This window comes from Furipterus horrens, unplaced genomic scaffold (genome assembly GCF_987537825.1).
Source record: "Furipterus horrens unplaced genomic scaffold, mFurHor1.1.pri manual_scaffold_4, whole genome shotgun sequence".
NCBI lineage: Eukaryota > Metazoa > Chordata > Mammalia > Chiroptera > Furipteridae > Furipterus > Furipterus horrens.
Window position 1 is genome coordinate 55,249,269 of NW_028327174.1, and position 17,549 is coordinate 55,266,817.

The 17,549-nt window shown below is 54.0% G+C and overlaps 1 protein-coding gene across 4 annotated transcripts in view; it reads right to left on the bottom strand.

Moving 5' to 3' along the window:
- Positions 1 to 322: 322 nt before the first annotated feature.
- Positions 323 to 17,549, bottom strand: part of ITGA7 (integrin subunit alpha 7) — an 18,963-nt gene continuing 1,736 nt past the window's right edge. The window contains exons 2-27 of one of the 4 annotated variants that reach the window (XM_090273328.1): positions 14,563 to 14,690; positions 14,383 to 14,462; positions 12,939 to 13,194; positions 12,360 to 12,491; positions 11,972 to 12,091; positions 10,920 to 11,127; positions 10,600 to 10,793; positions 10,138 to 10,226; positions 9,902 to 10,029; positions 9,676 to 9,771; positions 9,419 to 9,480; positions 9,105 to 9,274; positions 8,594 to 8,743; positions 7,812 to 7,927; positions 7,067 to 7,259; positions 6,907 to 6,987; positions 6,723 to 6,802; positions 6,522 to 6,596; positions 6,283 to 6,385; positions 5,590 to 5,766; positions 5,273 to 5,407; positions 3,204 to 3,317; positions 2,880 to 2,978; positions 2,667 to 2,792; positions 1,601 to 1,713; positions 559 to 688 (exon numbers count right to left, since the gene is read on the bottom strand). In XM_090273328.1, coding sequence (XP_090129454.1) covers positions 628 to 688; positions 1,601 to 1,713; positions 2,667 to 2,792; positions 2,880 to 2,978; positions 3,204 to 3,317; positions 5,273 to 5,407; positions 5,590 to 5,766; positions 6,283 to 6,385; positions 6,522 to 6,596; positions 6,723 to 6,802; positions 6,907 to 6,987; positions 7,067 to 7,259; positions 7,812 to 7,927; positions 8,594 to 8,743; positions 9,105 to 9,274; positions 9,419 to 9,480; positions 9,676 to 9,771; positions 9,902 to 10,029; positions 10,138 to 10,226; positions 10,600 to 10,793; positions 10,920 to 11,127; positions 11,972 to 12,091; positions 12,360 to 12,491; positions 12,939 to 13,194; positions 14,383 to 14,462; positions 14,563 to 14,690 — 3,286 coding nt within the window. In that variant the 3' untranslated portion in view covers positions 559 to 627. Of the gene's footprint in view, positions 689 to 1,600; positions 1,714 to 2,666; positions 2,793 to 2,879; positions 2,979 to 3,203; positions 3,318 to 5,272; positions 5,408 to 5,589; positions 5,767 to 6,282; positions 6,386 to 6,521; positions 6,597 to 6,722; positions 6,803 to 6,906; positions 6,988 to 7,066; positions 7,260 to 7,811; positions 7,928 to 8,593; positions 8,744 to 9,104; positions 9,275 to 9,418; positions 9,481 to 9,675; positions 9,772 to 9,901; positions 10,030 to 10,137; positions 10,227 to 10,599; positions 10,794 to 10,919; positions 11,128 to 11,971; positions 12,092 to 12,359; positions 12,492 to 12,938; positions 13,195 to 14,382; positions 14,463 to 14,562; positions 14,691 to 17,549 lie in introns of all 4 variants that reach the window. The other 3 variants (XM_090273327.1, XM_090273330.1, XM_090273329.1) reach the window with 3 other exon arrangements.

Here is a 17,549-nt window from a genome sequence, read left to right on the forward strand (position 1 = left end):
TTTGTTCTCAAATATTTTTTAATAAATAAACAAAATTCACTAGATTGATGCATAAAACTACGGTCTGAGGAGAGGAGAAATTAGGGAAGTAAGAGCCCCTGAGTTAGCGATGCAGCCTACTCCCCAACCCTATGGGCTAAGGCACTTTTGGGGAGACAGATCTTAGGGTCCTGTTACACTGGGTAAATGGGAGAGGGAGGGATTAGGGTCCCCTCTCCCAACCTCTGCATCACCCTCCCCCACAGCCCCATCCCTGATTTACCCCTCTCATCTCACAGCATTCTAAGGGGGATTTGGGGGGTGCTCCTCCTGAAGGGAGAAGTCTATGCCCCTGAGGAAACAGATCCTACAAAATCCTGGTGGGATACCAGCAACCCACTCTACTATCTTCATCCTGAGGAGCCGTCTTTGGGGAAGAGATGGAGGGGACACATAGGCCAGGCTAGGGCAGGGGAAGCTAGGCAGTGCCTGGTGCAGGGTGCCCATCAGAGCCCAGCTCAGGGTGCCCATCAGCAGCCAGGATGGGGTGTGCATCGGGGCTCTCCCTCCGGGGGCTGCCCCAGTTGCTCCTCAGAATGGTGCCCGTCTTTTCCTCCTTAAACTGTTGTCGGTCTTCCCGAGGGATCTTCACCGCGTGGTATTGGGGCACAGTGGCCTCGGGGTGTTGCGACCGCTTGAAGAATCCCATCTGTAAGAACGCCAGGCCAGACATGAGGAGCCATAGGGCTGAGGTCCCTGGAGCAAATGCCCAGCACAGCCCAGCTTCTGGTCTCCACCACCCCTGGGACAGAAAGAACCAGCTGCAGCAGAAAGGAGATGGTCGGACAGCATCTTGTGCAGTAAGCAGCACCCCACAGGTGCCATTTACAGAAAGAGAAAGACCAGAAGGGGGTCCAAGGTACAAGACTAAGGACATCTCCCTTGGCACCTGAAAGAGGGGATTGAAGGTGGAGCATCAGGACAGCTGACCCCAAAGTTTCCACCAGCCCAAGAATTTTAGGAGACCCAGTAACATTGCCCAGAATGCAAACAAGATCTGAGGAAAAACATGGCTTCCCAGAGCTCTGCATACTCTGAAATGAGTCCTCTCAAGCCTCATACACATACACCCTGTGTACTTGAACACTGGGCAGCCTTCTTCCCATGAATATGGTGGCCTAGCCCCTTCCTGAATCAGGAACATGCTGGTCCTTACAAGGAGGAAATGTGCCCCCTGCACACTCACGCCCAGGACTGCCAGAGACTCCTACATGCTCACACTGCACGGTACCTCCTTGCACATTTGTCTCTGCACACTCATGCCCAAGAAAAGACATGCATGGCACCTCCCTGCACTCCACATGCTCACACTCTGAGATCCCACCCAACCCTCTGTGCACACCCCAGGCTGTGTATACTCACTCCTATAAGTTCACCCTTATAACTGCATTCTACCCCAGCTCCTAGGACTCAACCCACCCTCATGCAATCTCATTTCTTCCCCCTAAATGTCCCTGGTCCCCTGAATGCTGGGTGCTCTACTAACACTCACACACAAACATACCCACACATACACACACATGTATTTGTACACACACACATGCACACAAACAAAAATTACCCCACAGTCCCTGGACCCTCAGCTTTCACAGCTGAGGGCTGCACGGCCAGATGGGCCCGGTGATAGTTAGTGGGAAAAGACGATTTCTGGCTGCTCCGACGGAAGAAGCCACACTGGGATGTCAAGGGAGGAGGGGAGCAAATGAGGGGGGGAGGGGAAGGCTGAGGAACAATGGGGCCTTATCCCCTGCTCTGTCCCCCTTCTGTAGGAGCAGGGAACAGGGATTCTGGAGCCAGTTTCACGAAGGCATCAATCTTCTCCAGGAACAAGTGGGTTCCCAACAGTCTGGATGCTACTCCAGAGTCAAAAGGTGTGTTTGGTCTGAAATTGGTTGGGGGTGGGATGGGAGGGTGTTCTCCACAGAGCCCCAAGGACAGTGTGGTTCCATACAACCTAGACATGCCATGGGATTCGAGGTACGACCACTAGTGATGAATGTGATTCCCTGCACTGAGTGACTCAAATGTCATTCTGTCTATACTCTGGGTTTACAAGAATGGTTCCATGGAGAACCTGGTATGTGGAGGCTCCGAGTTTAGTGTTAGAGGCAGTTTCCTGGGGGTAGTTCTCCACGATGTTGGCTTTCGTGGCCACAGTTTCCTTCCCAGACTTACCCTGCCATGTGCTAGTTAAATCAGACCTCACTTCCTTGCCTCCATGAGTCTGCTTCCCATGGTCCTTCTGGAAGGCCCAGACCTCCTCCACCTCATCTCCCACATCCAGATCCTACCACCCCACCTTCTTCTAAGGCCCACCTCCAGGCCCTCCTCCTCTCAAGCCATCCCTCCTCTGACCTCCCACTGCACTTGCTTCACTTGGTGCCTTCTGACTATAAGGCTCCCCTCCCCCATGAGACTACCAATCCAATCCCTGAGGACAAGATCTGCACTGACTTATCTCTGAAAAGTCCAGGGCCTGACAAGTCCCTGGTGCAGGCAAAGTAAGTGCTCAAATGCAGATTTGCTGAGTAAATGGGAGAGTGGGTGAATGAGAACCACAGCATGAAAGGCCACCTGCATGACAGGGAAGCCCAGCCCCCACTGGCCCCATGCCCCCCAAGCCTCACCTTCCACATGAGCAGCACCAGCAGCGCCAGCACCAGCAGCCCCGCCAGTACAGCCAGGAGGATGACCCACCAGGGGACTCCCGCTACCACCACAGCCACTGGGTCCAAGTACACCATCACTGGGATCTGGGGAGCAAGGGGTTAATGGAGCAAGAGCTGGGGCAGCAGGAGAGAAGAGCTGCCCCACCCTGGCCTCCCAGACTTGCAGCTCACCACCGTGGAGGCATCTCTGAGCAGCAGGTTCTTGATGGAGGACTTCACGGTGACATTGGCGCGAACGATCACTTCCACAGACTTCACAGCTGAGTACTCCTAAGGGAGCAGGGAAGCAGACCCTCCTCCTAAATGCCCCCATCCCCTCACCTCCCCCAGCTCTGAAATTGTAAATGGAATGGTGCCCAACACAGAAGGTGTTTCTGCCCACCTGGGGGTAAGAGTTTGCTGCATTTGGACAGGGAGGAGGTAGAAGGAGAAGTGAGTCCTGGAGGGGCTGCTGGGGATGAGGACCCCCAGCCCGTACCTCAGCAGCGCACTCACCTCCAGGAAGGTGCTGTTCCAGAGGCGGCCCCAGACGTGCAGCACAGCTGCACGGTCAAAGCTGTAGAGTGGGCAACTGAACAACACGCAATTGGCCGTGCCCCGGTCGCAGTCCTGAGGACCAAGACAGACAGGGCTCTGAGCTGCGGAGCCTGCCCAGGGCCCAGCATCCTCACAAATGCAGTCACACAGGCACAGAGTCTGCCCAGAGCCTTCATCCATCCTTCCATGCACACCCACACCTTGGACCCCGTTTCTCCTTGCTCCTCACTCATACCTCTATTTTCCTTACCCAGCTCAAACTTTCCTACTCTGGGAAGTCCTCCCAAACTCACCTTATGGTCCAGCATAGCAGCCTATCCCAAACCTGGGCTATTTGGCTTTGAAATGCGTGGGGAGCAGGGAGGAGGGCTCTTACTTCACAGCAGCAGGCAGAGTAGCTTCCCTCAATAGATGATGATGTTACCTAATGTCCCCATTTATTGAGCACCTACTGCCTACCAGGTACTTATCACATTTAAGCTTTACAACTACCCTGCAAGGTGCATAATATCATCCTCATTTTTCAAATTAGGAAATTAAGGCTCAAAGAGGCCAGGTGACCTACCTTAGGTTCCAGAGCTAGTAAAGCTAATAAGTGGTGGAGCACATATTTAAACCCAGTTCCATATTGGGCAAAGCCATATTCCTACACTAAGTCCAAATTCATTGATGAAGGAGCTGCTGGGGGACAGGGGACTCAGGCCCTGCTCCTTCCAGGCCTGACCTATATCCATTTGACCTAATCCCACCTAATGACGCATTTGCCTAAAAACCATGTTATACTCATCACACTTCATAGACAGAAGAATGGCTTAACTGTTTGAATTCTATGAGTCGTCTTATATTTTACCACTTTTGAGTAAATCAAGAACCCCTGGTCATTTGTCTAAAGGCAAGGCCTTCTGCCTTAATCTGAAGTCAAAGAATTAATTTCTAACTTCCTAGTAAAAAGGGAGTTCTGCCCTGGCTGGTGTGGCTCCGTGGATTGAGTGAGGGCTTGCGAACCCCCAAAGTTTGCTGGTTGGATCCCGGGTCAGGGCACATGCCTGGGCTGCCGACCAGGTCCCCAGTAGGGGGCGTGAGAGAGGCAACCAGTTAATGTATGTATTAATGTTTCTCTCCTTCACTCAATAAATAAATAAATAAATACCTTTTTTAAAAGGGGGGGTTTCTTTCAGAGGAAATTAGTCACATGGAGAAGGTAAGACTATCCATGCAACAGGGAAACAGCAATTACACAAGTTCATCCTACCCCCAGGCACCTTCACTCTCCTCCTCTCCTGCCTGCTCTCAGGGGACAGTGGAGCTCCCTCTCAGACAGATGGCACCAGAATTGACCCAACTGTTTACATTCCCCTGCAGTCTCTGCAACTCCTTGCCTCTATTGCTCAGGTATATCCATACCTGGGTTTCACCACCTGGAAACCAGTCAAATACCCCCTTAATCTGTGCCCCCTCCACACTCTCACTGCCAGCACCATTCCAGAGGTGGGAGCACAGAGCATGTGCCAGTTTGCTCCGTGAATCCATTTAAATAACAAAACTAAGTAAAACAAGCAAGAAAGGGGGGGGGGCAAAACTACTCAAAAGGGAGACTTAATAAATCACGCATAATATACTATAATTAGAACTTTCTAAAACTTAAAATGGTTTTGACATTGTAAAAAGCAAACAGGTTTTCTTACACAGATTGACTTTTTTTGTCCTAAAAGAGTTCAAAAGAACAAGTAGATCTCAAAGATTGCTAAAACCATCCCGCCCATATAAAATGTCATCTTTGGTGTAAATGTGAGGAGCATTGCACACACAGCTAACGGCCATGCTCTGGAGGAAGCATTTGGCAGGTGTAAGGGGCCTGTGGTGTCAGCAGCTGCTTTGCAAGTGTGATGTGAACTGTTCATCACACCTCTCAGCAGGCCAGGCTCCCTGGACACCCCTCACTGAATGAAGCTCCATGCCCCCAGCACCCTCCCTCACACCACCACACATGCTCCACTCTGCCTACACCACACTTGCCCTTCACTCACCAGGGTGATGTTCTTCTTCTTCTTCTCAGCAGAGGACACTGGCCACCAGGACGTACTAGGTTCCTGCTGCTCACGAGGCTCCTGCCGCTCTGGCTGCTCCAGCTCTCGACGCCTCCTGTCCCTGCTGTCCACATCCTGGATGTCGGGAGCAGGGCCCAGTGAGTGTCCCTCCAAACACAACAATCCAGAGATGGCATCTCCGCCCCACCACCTTCCTTCTGGCTGGCACCCACCACACATGCCCAGTCCCATGGTGCCTTTCCCAAAGTCTAACCACCTCCCCCTGCTTCAGCAGCCCTGCTCACACTCAGCCTCACCAGGTGGAGGATGTTGGGCCTCGGGGAACAAAGACCCTTCGGCCCAGGGCCCTGCCCGCCCTCCAGCTCCACCCGCATGGGGTACAGCAGCCACTTCCCATTGGCAATCTCGTGGGGCCACATGATGTTGAGGAAGGCAGAGCCAAGGGTGTTGAGTGACTGGCCCTGGTTGGAGACCTGTGGGCACAAAGTGTGAAGGGAGCTCAGTTTCTGAGCAGCTCTAAAGCCACAGGGATGGAGAGGACAGGGTTGAGGGAGGGCCTCAGGGAGCAGAGTTTCAACAAAGATTCAGGATCCTAGACCCCACCAGGCACCATTCTCCACCCGTCTCAAACCCTGGAAAACCTGGGGCTATCGTGGGGAGGTGTGAGGAAGCCCCAGAGAAGCCAGAGCAGAGTTCTGGGGAGAGACATCAGCTATTCCCATCCCCCAGCCAAAGCCCCAGACAAAGAAGCTTCCCTAGGCTCTCAGAGCCTCCCTAGAGCAGTGGGAGAGATGTCCAGTCATAGATGACCAGGAAATGGTCAGTTAAGGTCCCTGAACAAATACCTGCCCACAGCCAAGGTCCAGGACAGGGGGAGGCCTTGAACTTGCCATACAACTGAAGAGCCCCATCCTTGGGACATGTCTTAGCCTCTTCTCTGCACCAAGAAGGGAGGGGGACCATGAGGGACCACATACCAGGACACTTACCGTGACTTCATACTTGACCTTGCTGCCCACATCCCGCTCAGACCGCATGGCACTTTCACCCCGCACTACACCAGAGAAGAAGAGCTGCTGAGGAATGGCCACCCTAGAGAAGAGGGGTTAAAATGGGGACTGATGGGGTCTGGAACCTGATGAAGGGTGAGGAGGCAGAGCCCAGACCTGGGTTTAGGAGTAGCAATGCCTGCCCCTCCGGTGCACGTGCCCACTGGAACAGGGCTTACCCTGTGATGGACAGCGGCAGCTCAATGAAGACACGGGCCCGGACAAAGACCGGATGCAGCTCCTGCTCACTGATCCTGGTGTGTGGACAAAGGCAGGAGTGGGCAGCAGGCACAGGCACCACCTCATAGGGTCAGCCCCTTTTAGGTGGACATGAATTCCACCGTCCCCGACCTTATCCAGCCTAGCCCCACCAGGCTTACGTAGCCAATAGCAGCTCCACCTCCAGCTCTGTAGTCTCAATGGTGATCCCTGAGGTGCTGAGGATGAGGTAGAAGGTGATCTAGGCCAAAGGTGGAGCAAGATTAGAGTCAAGGGAGGTCAGGGGTTTGAGGAGGGTCTAGGATTAGTGGTCACTCAGATAAGGATAAGAGCTGACGTGCCAACCTGGGTGCCTCTCTTCATGGGGTTCCCCAGTTCACACTCAACATGGGAAGCATTCTCATTGGACACACACAGTGGCTTCTCCTGGAGTGGGGAAAGAAGGAGAGGTCAGTCTGGGTTATTGGAGACCTGCAAGACCATGCCCCCCTGCCCGGGTCCTCACCTCAGGGTCCAGGGCCCGCACTCCTGAGTAGTGCAGAGAGGCAGGGAGGCTGACCAGGAGCTGGGCTTCATGTGCATCATCCCCATCAGCCTGGGGCTGTGCTGGGTCCGAGGGCAGGTTAATGACATTCAGCTCCAGGCCAATGAATGGCTGCCCACTCAGAGCAAACAGGGCCGTGGTCCCATCTGCATCCCTGAAGGGTCAGATTGCACTCACTCTAAGATCGAAAGAAGACATTCCCCTGCGCTGCCCACTCCTGGCCCCACCCCACCCAGTGAATGCTACTGGCCTCCACTCCCTGAGCCTCTGCTCCCACCAGTCCAAGCCTCAGGTCTTCGCTATGTTGCAGACATCTAGACTGGGAGTCAGGGGACCTCCATTCTGTTCCTGGCTCCACCACTGACTTCCCTTGGGCAAATAACTTAACCTCTCTAGGCCTCTGCTCTCCATTTATGAAGTGGAGCTAATAATAATCCTTCCCTCACGGGGTTGTGAAGACTAAACAGTGAAATGTACTTAAATTGCACATTATTATATGTATGGTAAAAGATTATTATTTCTTGCCAGCGGATCCCCTGCAGCCCCGTCACCGACCCTCATCTGCTGTCTTCTCGATTTTCAGCAGGTCCTCCCTAGACTTCCATCCTCCTCTGTAGGCTCAGCCCCTCCCTGTGCCTGGCCATCCTGAGGAGCTTCTTTCTATTCCCTGCCTGCCCACCCCACCTGCTCCCTCGCTCCCTCTCACATGGGCAGAGGCTGGAACTCCATGTCGCTGATCCGGGCACAGAAGCGGGCATGGACCAGCTGCAGATTGCTCTGACAGATCTTATCTTCACCACAGCCTTGCTTCAGGAAGTGGATCTGGGGAGAGATTTGAGGAGAGGGTCATTCCTTAGGGGTGAGGAAGGGAGCAAATGCATTGCCAAAGCATATGGTGGGGTAGAGTATCACAGGATTACACAGCCTGCGTTCAACTCCCAGATCTGCTGCTTAAGAGCTGTGTGATATTGAGCTGGTCACTTAACCACTCTGAGCTGCATCCTCATCAGTAAAATTATGGGAGTATTATGATGCTGTAATAGAGACTAGCAGGCTGGTCCACAGCAAGACCACATTTCCTTAGCCTTCCTTGCATGTAACTGAGTTCCAGATTCAGAAGGTAGAGAGAAAGTGGAGTGCCACTTCCAGGCTGGCTGTGTGAACCATATAAGAAGCTTTGTGCTCATTTCTCCCAAGCGAGCAGGATAGACATGGCCTTAGGACTGTGGAGGCCACATTTAAAGACAGCAGAGCCCCATCAGCCCACATGGAATCAGGGAACACCGTGCCCTCTAACTAGGAACACATGACCCTTCAGGCCATCCTCCACTTGGGGGCCTAGTTGTTATAGCATCTAGAGATATGAGGAACTACTGTAGAAACATGTGGAAGAACTATGCAAGCTATGAATGAGTGTCACTGGTCAGGGGTAATGATCATTGCTCCTCACAGCTCCTTCTTCTGGACTAAACCAGAAACCATGCTCACCTCTGCCCGCTGGGTACTGGGCTGGTGGGCATTGAGAATGGGGGCCACTGGGGGAAGTCCCTGACCAGGAACCTGTCGCCGGAGCCGAGGGGTCTGGAGACTATAGGAAAGGGTCACCACAATGGCCCGAAGCTTGTCTTTGACGTTCTCCTGGAAATGGGAAGGATGGAATGAATACAAGAGCAATCCTCAGAGGAGATGAAGGAGAGAAGTGGAGAACTGAGCAAAGAGAAGGGGGAGCATCTGAGGTGGAGAAGGGAAGAGCCCCAGGATTTAGGGCTTTAAGAACCAGATGTGACAATGGACCCCGCCATCTCCATCTCCAGGGAGTGTAGAACTTGGCAGGAGACATAAGAAGGCAACAGCTGAGGAGATGAGCCAATAATGGAGCCTTGCCAAAAGTCAAGATCTCAGAACAAGTTGGAAGTGTGTTAAGGAAGAAGCTAAGAGGAATCAAGGAAGAGGTCATGCAATGACAATGACCCTCAGAGGCCGAGGGGTCAGTGTCCACCTGTAACTGAAACATGCTGTCTCCACAGACTCGGTCATGTTGGTGTTTCAGCCACACGGTGCCTGAGGCCTGGTGCTTAGGGTCATCTGGGCCACGGCTCAGGAAGGTCACACGGGGAACCTGGCCCCGGAGCCTGCGGTCTGTGTCCCCATCTAACACATAATCCAGGGCTGTGGCATGTGGGGAGAGGAGAGGAGACAGTGAGCTGGGGCCCTGCTTCAACCTGACCCTGTTCCCAGGGACCCTTCTTTCCACCTTGGAGTGACCTCCCTTAAACCCAACAGGGTGTGAGATGGGAAGGGGACCCTACTCACCCACAATAGGGCTGTAGCTGCTGGGGGTTGCAATGTAGCTGAAACAAACCCTTAGGTCCACACTGTGGGGGGCAAGGGGTAGCTCTTGAGTCAGGCAAGGCTTATGGACCAAGGCCTCACCCCCACCCTCCCCACTCCTGACCCAATCTCAGCCCCCAATGCCAAACGAGGCAGAGAAATGGAGAAGTGAGCCTAAAGGCCCTAGATGTCCCCACGCAGCCTCCCTCCCCTTGGACACCCCTCGGATCCCCCCTCACCAGACCGAGTGGCCACCAGCACAGTTGGGCTGTTCTAGGTCAATGGTGCGTGGAGCAATGAAGACCTCGTGGGAGACATGGAGGACGGGTCTGGCCCTGGGGAATGGAGAGTTAAGGGCACAAAAAACATGAGAACATGAGGCTGAGCAACTGTTCAGCATCAGATTTTGCATGAGCGGGGCTTATGGACTAGGAAGGGAGAAGCAGAGCGGGGGCAGGGGCTCACCTGAAGAGCACAGCAATGTCAGCCAGGGAGCCCACCAGCAGGTCAGGGTAATGGTTCCCATCCACGTCCAGGCCGCCCGACAGAGAGTAGCCGAAGCTCCTCACGCTCACAGCCTCGCCCTCCAGCACCTGCAGGACCTAACGGTCAGTTCCCCGCACCCACCCCTCAGACCTCTGTCTGCCCCCTGCCCCCTTCTTCTACCCAACCCCCTCCCTCATTCCAACAAGCCCCCTCACCTGGGAAGGTGTGACAACAACCCCCAGGCTGCTCCCATGGTAGATAAAGACTTTCCCATCCCCATCGAAGGGAGCACCCACTGCAAAATCTGTGGGCGAGCAGAAAAGGCAGTCAGGCTGTGCAGCCAGGGAAGCCAAGGTCCAGGCCCCAGCCCTCCCTCCATCCCCCAGCTCCATATCACACACATTCCATTTATTGAGAGGCCACTAAGTTCCAGGCACCTTACACATCATTTTTAACCCTTTCAGCTACTCTGCAGATATTACTAGCTCAGAAAGGTTAGGTAACTTGCCCAAGATCATAAAGCTGGTAAATGGTAAAGTTCAGGTGTGAGCCCATGCCATTTCTCTCTCTGAGCCCTCAGAAGACCTCCCCTTGACTTCCGAGGCACTTCCTTGTCGCTGACCCTGTCCCTGCCTCTCCCCCGCCCTCTCCTGAGCCTTTCCAGTTCCCAGTCACACCTGGGAAACCATCTTGGTTGAGGTCCCCGAGGACAGCCAGACTTATCCCAAACATGGAGTCAGGGGAGCCGCAGAGCCGAAGAGGGGAGACCTCAGCCCAGTGACCCCCTTGGTTCATGTACACATACACAGCACCCCCCAGCTCTTCTTGGCGCTCAAAGAAGTAGGGAGCACCCACTATCAGGTCGGCCCAACTATGGAGAAAGAAAGACAGTCAGTGTGAAGTCCTGCCCAGCCAGGGAAGTCAGGAGGAGAAGCCAGAGGCCCCCAGACCTCCTGGCCTCAGCTGCCCCCTGCTCCACTCCCCTCTGCCCACTCACCCATCATTATTGAGATCAGTCACAGCCAGTGAGTAGCCAAAGCCGGAGGTGAGCCGCTCACCAGACAGCATAACTTCCGGCACCAGGCGACTGGCACTGTCTTTGCGCAGGATGACCACAGCCCCCTTGTGGTTGGCACGGGGGGCCCCTGCCACAAAGCTCAGCTCCTCTGCACGCACCAGACCCTTCCCGGAGTCGATGGAGAAACCTGGGCAAGGGTGATCTCCCCGTGAGCACTCCACAAGACTCAGGAGCCAGGGTGTGTCGCAGCCCGCCCACCCCCTCCTCAGAGGCCTGGAGCCAAACATGCAGACATCTTCCAAGTTATCACCATACAGCTGGACTTCTGCCCCTACAGAGGCCTAGCAGCCCCCCACACTCAGAGACTGGAGTTTGGCACAAGTAGTGCAATGAGGTCAGCCTCAGGGACTGGGGAGGAGAGAGAAAGGCAATGGCTGAGAAGCCAGGCACTGGGCAGGAGTGAGCGCACTGGTAGGAGCTGGGCCAGGGCCCCAGGCCCCACCCGACAACTCCCAGAGAACTGCTCTCCCCTCTGCACACCCCAAGGCCCCCGTCCTAGCCAGTACACCTTCTTTGCCCCACTCCCACCATCCTGGCAGAGAGATGAAGTCTTCACATGAATGGGGGGGAGACAAGGGGGAGTGAGGAAGGGCTTGATTCAACCAAATTTCTCCCAAACCTTGTTTCTTCCTTCTCTGCAGTAGGATGCAGATGAGACAATGAGAGAGACTTACCAACGCAGCTAGACTTTTCTCCAGCATGTGCCCACCATCCATCCCTGAGAAAATGTCCCTCTAGAGGTCTGGCCTCCTTCCTTCCCAGTATGGTCTCCACCCGCCTGGTTCTTTTTCCATGGAGACCCCTGTTCACAGCCCCTTAGGTTCTCCCCCTTAGGGCCTTTTCTCCTCGGGCCTGGTCACTGCACCCAGCTTGTCTCTGGGTGTGTGTGGGAGGCAGGGCACAGCAGGAGTGGAAGGGAAGCCAGGCCAAGCCCCCAGGGCCCAGGAGGATGTGGGTGGGCGCTTACAAACCTAAGTAGCTATTCAGAGCCAAGTCTCTGGCTGGTCCTGGGAGCCGGTCAGCAGGGTCCAAAGTTTTATACACCAGCTGGTCAGGGTCTGAGCTATCAATGTTGGTCACAAAGAGCAACCCTGTGGGGGTCAGGAGGGAGGGAGGAGAGAGACACCAGGGAAAGGACATCCAGAGGAGGGGCCACGGAGTACAGAAACAGAGCCAGACACACAGAGGCAAGAAGGAGAAGAGGAAGAGGTAGAGAAAGAATATGAGGGGGACAGAGGCCAAAGGGATAAGGACAGACAGAAAGGCAGAGGCAGAGACAGAAGGGTGGGAGCACAGAGAGGGAGGACAAGAGAGAGGAGCAAAGGGTTAGAGTGACTCTGGGCCAGGAGGGGTCCCTACCAAAGTAGCTGTTGGCAGGGACCGGGATGAGGCGGGGGTCCTGCTCCTTCTCGCCCCCCGCCTCGTAGGGCCCGTCGTCCAGGTGGGCCAGGTCCGCTGAGCCCTGCGCACAGAGCTCCACCCTGGCGGTGCCTGCAAGGACAAACCAGTTAGTGTCCAGGGCAGGGAGCAAGGAGCGCCCTTTAATCTGGAAGTTAGTTAGGCAGTCACCCAGGGAAGCCACTCCTCTCCTTTCCAGCCCCATCTCCACCCCCTCCCAAGCATCTGGGGTCCCACAGACTTGGCACACACTCACCGAGTGTCAGCTCGGCCAGCAGCATCAAGCGGAGACGGGAATGGGAGTGATGAGGTGTGGGCTGGGGTGTTGGTATGGAGGACCAGCCGTGCGTGTGGGGCTCATGCCAGCATGTGGAGGAACATTCGGCCATTCGTGTGTGTGCTGGCATGACGGGGGTGGAAGGCATGGCAGTGGACCAGGGCTACATGGCAGTGAACATGTGGGCATGCATGGCCACGTGCTGCCCTCTGAGGTAAGAGGACGGTTTGGTTCCCTTCTCCCCTCCCGGAGGAGTGACTCACCCTTCCAGTTATAGGTTCCCGGGGCCCCAAAGAGGAGGTAGTGGCTGTCGGGGGAGAAGGCAGCGGCGGCTCCCTGCTGGCAGAACCCAAATTGTTCATGGCCCTGGGGACGCCCCTCACAGAACTTCCACTCGCCACCATCCAAGTCATCACGGATGGCCAGGTCCTGGCTTAGCACAAAGCAGCGACCAATCACGTCCCTCGTCTCCAGGATTTGGTCTACTCGCTGCCTTGCCTCATATCTGTGTGCACAGGTCTGCAGGAGGAAGGAATGAGGAGCCAGTCCACTGGGTGGGCCAGGGACCTGCTTGAGCCATGCTGCCCACATGCAAACATTTGGCAGATGCTGGTTCATGTGCACATACCACACACACACACACACACACCAAACCCCTATGCTGGCATCACCTGAGCACCTCCACCAGCCCAGTGTTAGGCAGGAATATTCACAACCCGCTATCCCATCAGCACCCACTCCCTTGCCCTGGCAGGAAGAAGTCCATGTTCCACATTGTGCCTGGGCACCCACAGACAAAACTAAGCCAGCACACAGAACCCTCATGCCCCTATGATCAAGCCCCACATGTCAAGTTTGGTCCTGTCTTTGACCCTTTATGTCATCACCTCATCTGCAAAGAACTTCCTCCCCTCTCCACTCTCCAAGTATCACTTATTCTTGAAAGTTCAATTCAAATCACACTATCTTCAGGTGTCCCTTCCCTTCACTCTTCCTTCAGACTTTGATAGACTGAGGACTATCAGGACTAACATTGACCATACTCTGTCCTATAGTGACTTGTATTAATAATTGTGTATTTGTGCATATTAGTGAGAAGATAGAGAGAGAGACATACACAGAAAAGGAGAGGATGATACCCTGGCTGGTGTGGCTCAGTGGATTAAGCACCAGCCTGTGAACCAACAGGTTGCCGTTCGATTCCCAGTCAGGGCACATGCCTGGGTTGCGGGTCAGGTCCCCAGCTAGGGGCGTGCGAGAGGCAAACCGATTGATGTATTTCTCACACATTGATGTTTTCTCCCTCTCTTCCCATCTTTCTTAAAGTAAATAAGTAAAATCTTTTTAAAAAGAAAAGAAGAGGATGAGAATCTCCATATATACAGTAGGCTACTTGAGTTGTGAGCCAAGCGTTTCCCTGCCTTTATATATCCTCTCTCAGTAACTAATACAATGCCTGATGCTTAAAAGGTTCTCAGTAAGAGTTTGACAAATGAATGGATGAATGAACGTTTAGATAATGCAAATTATAAGTACAAGGGCCATATCTTATACTTTTTTATATCTCCTTGAGGTCCTGGGAATCAGACGACCATACCAAATGCCCAACCTGTGTTCTGTAACTACATCTGTGCATATGCACACCACACACACACACACACACACACACACACCACCCTGGCATACAGTCACAGAAGTGGTACTCACCACAATTTTGCCTCCAGGCCCCTGGCTCTGAACACTAACTCCCAACCACTGGTTCTCCTTGCTCTCCTTCTGCACATCAGCTGGAGGCAAGACACTAGGAATTAGGGGAGGGAAGAGGAGGCCAAGTCCTCTCCTCCCCTCCTCATGTGTTACCCCACTCCACTCCCACAGGGCCCATACCTCCCTGGTCAATGTCCACTCTGTAGCAGTCAGTCTCCTCCAGGCTCAGGGGGCAAGCGAAAAGGCCTCCAGTGCGGTTTGCCCGCTGCCCAGGCAGAGCCAGGGCCTGGGGAGCACCCGCAAGCAGCCTGCATGACAGAGCAGAGGCAAGAGTTACCAGCCGAAACGCTCCCACTCCCCAGAGCTGCCCAGGCCCAATGCCTTAGTACCAAGCAGAGTGTTGAAGGACTACAGACAAGGGCCAAAAGTCAGTTTCCCAAGTCCTGACAAGGGCAGATTAACATACTTGGCCATGCAGTCATCATATTACATATGCACATACTATCTGGATGAGAGACCACATGCACAGTAGAAACACACACATGCACATGCACATGGCAAACTGAACAGCCTGGCCAGCACTGCTAGTTTGAAAGAACCGCCTGTCCCAGCACCTGTTCCTGACCAGGCCTTTCCTCCCCACTCCCTGGCCCCATCCCCAAGCTCTGCCCTCCTCCCCAGTCCTGTTGAAACTTTTCCAGAAATGCCAAGAATGCTGGGAGCAAAAGTAACAGGGGCCCAGACTGGCACCACGAGGTGGCCCAGGGATCAGCTTCTAAGTCTGAGCAAGAGGCTAGATATAGGCCTCCTTCTCGACCCCCATTTCAACCCCCTGCCTTCATCAGGGACCCAACAAGAACCCCACCCCCAGCAAACCTGCCAGCCCAGGAGTCTACCAGTCACTCCAGCAGGCAGCAAGGAAGGTAGGGGCAAATATCTCATTTGATCTCCAATGTTTCCTCTATTCTCCCCCCACTTCCTGAATCCCCTTTCCCCTCCTTCCTCCTGCTCCCACAGCTACGATCTTTCCATTCCTCTCACCCCACCCCTCTCCCACCCCCTCCCAGTCTTCTCTCCTACCTCCCCCTCAGACGCTTTCCCAGCTACAACTTTCTTGGCAGGACAATTTTCCATAATCACCGCCAAGGCTTCTTCCCTGAGAGAAGACTGGGCTGGGAATGGAGGCTTCCTGGGTCCCTTGAGGCTCAACCCCCAGGCCAGGATTGGAGAGGGGGTGAGATGAGGTGATTGTCACCCAGCTGGCTTCAAGGATTCTCTTTTTGAAGAATGAGAGACTCAAAAGCGACAGCATGGCAAACGTCAAGGCCTCTCTCCCACATTGTTTTCCTCTATCCCCCTTCCTGGGGGAGAGGCCCAAAGCTGTGTGGGGCAATACTGCAGACAGGCATCTGTGGGGCACTGTGCCATTTCTTTTAGAGCAGGGGGAGGGGAGGGCACAGAGCCATTCTCTCTTCCCACAACTCCTCCTCATCTCTGCCCAGCTGTCAGCCTGTGTCAGCGCCAGTGTCAAGAGAGAAGGGGCAGTGGAGTAGTGGTAGGGGAGAGAGCATGGCATGCATTCGGCATTTGTTAGCAACTATTTATTGAAAACCTATCTGCCAAGACCTGTGTCAGGCAGTGGTGAGACAAGGAAGGAATACTCATTCAGCACCTACTCTGGGTCAGGCCCCAGGCTAAATGCCAGGGACATGGGGAACTAACGTTTATCACTCCCTACCTAGGCGCGCCGGGGCTAGGCAAGGGGCTAGGCAAGTTATGTGCATCAGCTCAATCTTCACAACAATCCCATGTAAGGCTCCTTGTCTGGTCTTTCAAAAGTGGACACTCAGAGATGTTAAACAGTGTGTTGGAATTCAAATGCACATCTGCCTAACTCCGATACCCAAGTGTTTTCCACCACACCCAGAGGCAGGCCATCTCCAGAACACTGAGACCCCTCCAGAAAGGGGTTAGCTGAGTTGGTTGGAGCATCATTCCATGCACCAAAAGGTTGCAGGTTTGATTCCCTGTCAGGGCAGATACAGGAAGCAATCTTTCTCTCTCTCCCTCTCTCTCACCCCCCACCCCCTTCCTCTCACTCTAAAATCAATAACATATCTTCAGGTGAGGATTTTTTAAAAAAAGAAGGAAACCGGGCAACATGGCCAACCTTCAGACAAGTCTGCAGTAATGCCAGCAAAGAGATGGCTATCTCTTAGAGGAGGGGAGCTGTCTTACTCATCTTTGCGCTTGCCCCATAGGAGGCTGAACCACACTTGATGTGGACTCACAGAGACAGCCATTGTCTCAGGTGGTCAGTGCATAGCTAAGCACCAGGAGAAGTTAACAGTGTTCAGTGTTCACATCTCCTCTGGTGGTCAAGAGGAGAGAGGAGGGAGGAAGGGAGAGGTCTACAGGGAGGAAAGAAGTTGAGCGCGTGAATCCACCCATCCCCACCCTTGGTGAACAAACCAGCCCAACCTTCCTGGAACAAGAACACACGCAATCTCTGGTCCCTCCACCTCTGTCCCAACCACACACTTCTTCCTGGCTTTATCTCACGACCCCCAGACACTCCAGGGCTCTGGACAGAACAGTAGCCACAGCCGCAGCCACTGCAGAGAGAAAAGCAAAAACATATTGGCAGCTGGGGACAGAGGAACTCCCCAGGAGCTGGGCTTAGTGGAGGTGAAAGAGAAGCCCTCAACCACTATACCTCTTAGTTCTCCACTCACTCCAGGCTCCAAACCAAGCCCAGCCCTCTCTTGACTCTCTCGTCTGGGTGGCCTTCTGCAGAGGGTGCTGGGCCTGTAGGCTGGCTCAGCTTGGGGGAGCTCTAGCCAAGCCTTTGGATCTGGGCTTGCTGTAAGGCGCTAAAGCTATTCTCCAGCTCTGTGGGTGCCAAAACAGGAATTATAGCACTCACTATGGGTCCTGCACTGTCCTAAGCATTTTACATGCTGGGCGAGGAGACCTGGAACTCAAAAGCTAGGTATGAGCAAGGTACTTAGTCTCCCACGGGCCAAAAAGCAGCAGAGCGCCCCCTGCTGGATAAAAACCGAGTTAGGCAGTCAGGCCTCTAGGGGAATGCCCTTAGCTTGACTCTAAGAGACAGAATCAGGGGCCACCTTCAGAGATGAGGGGGAAATGACAAGAGACCAAGCTAT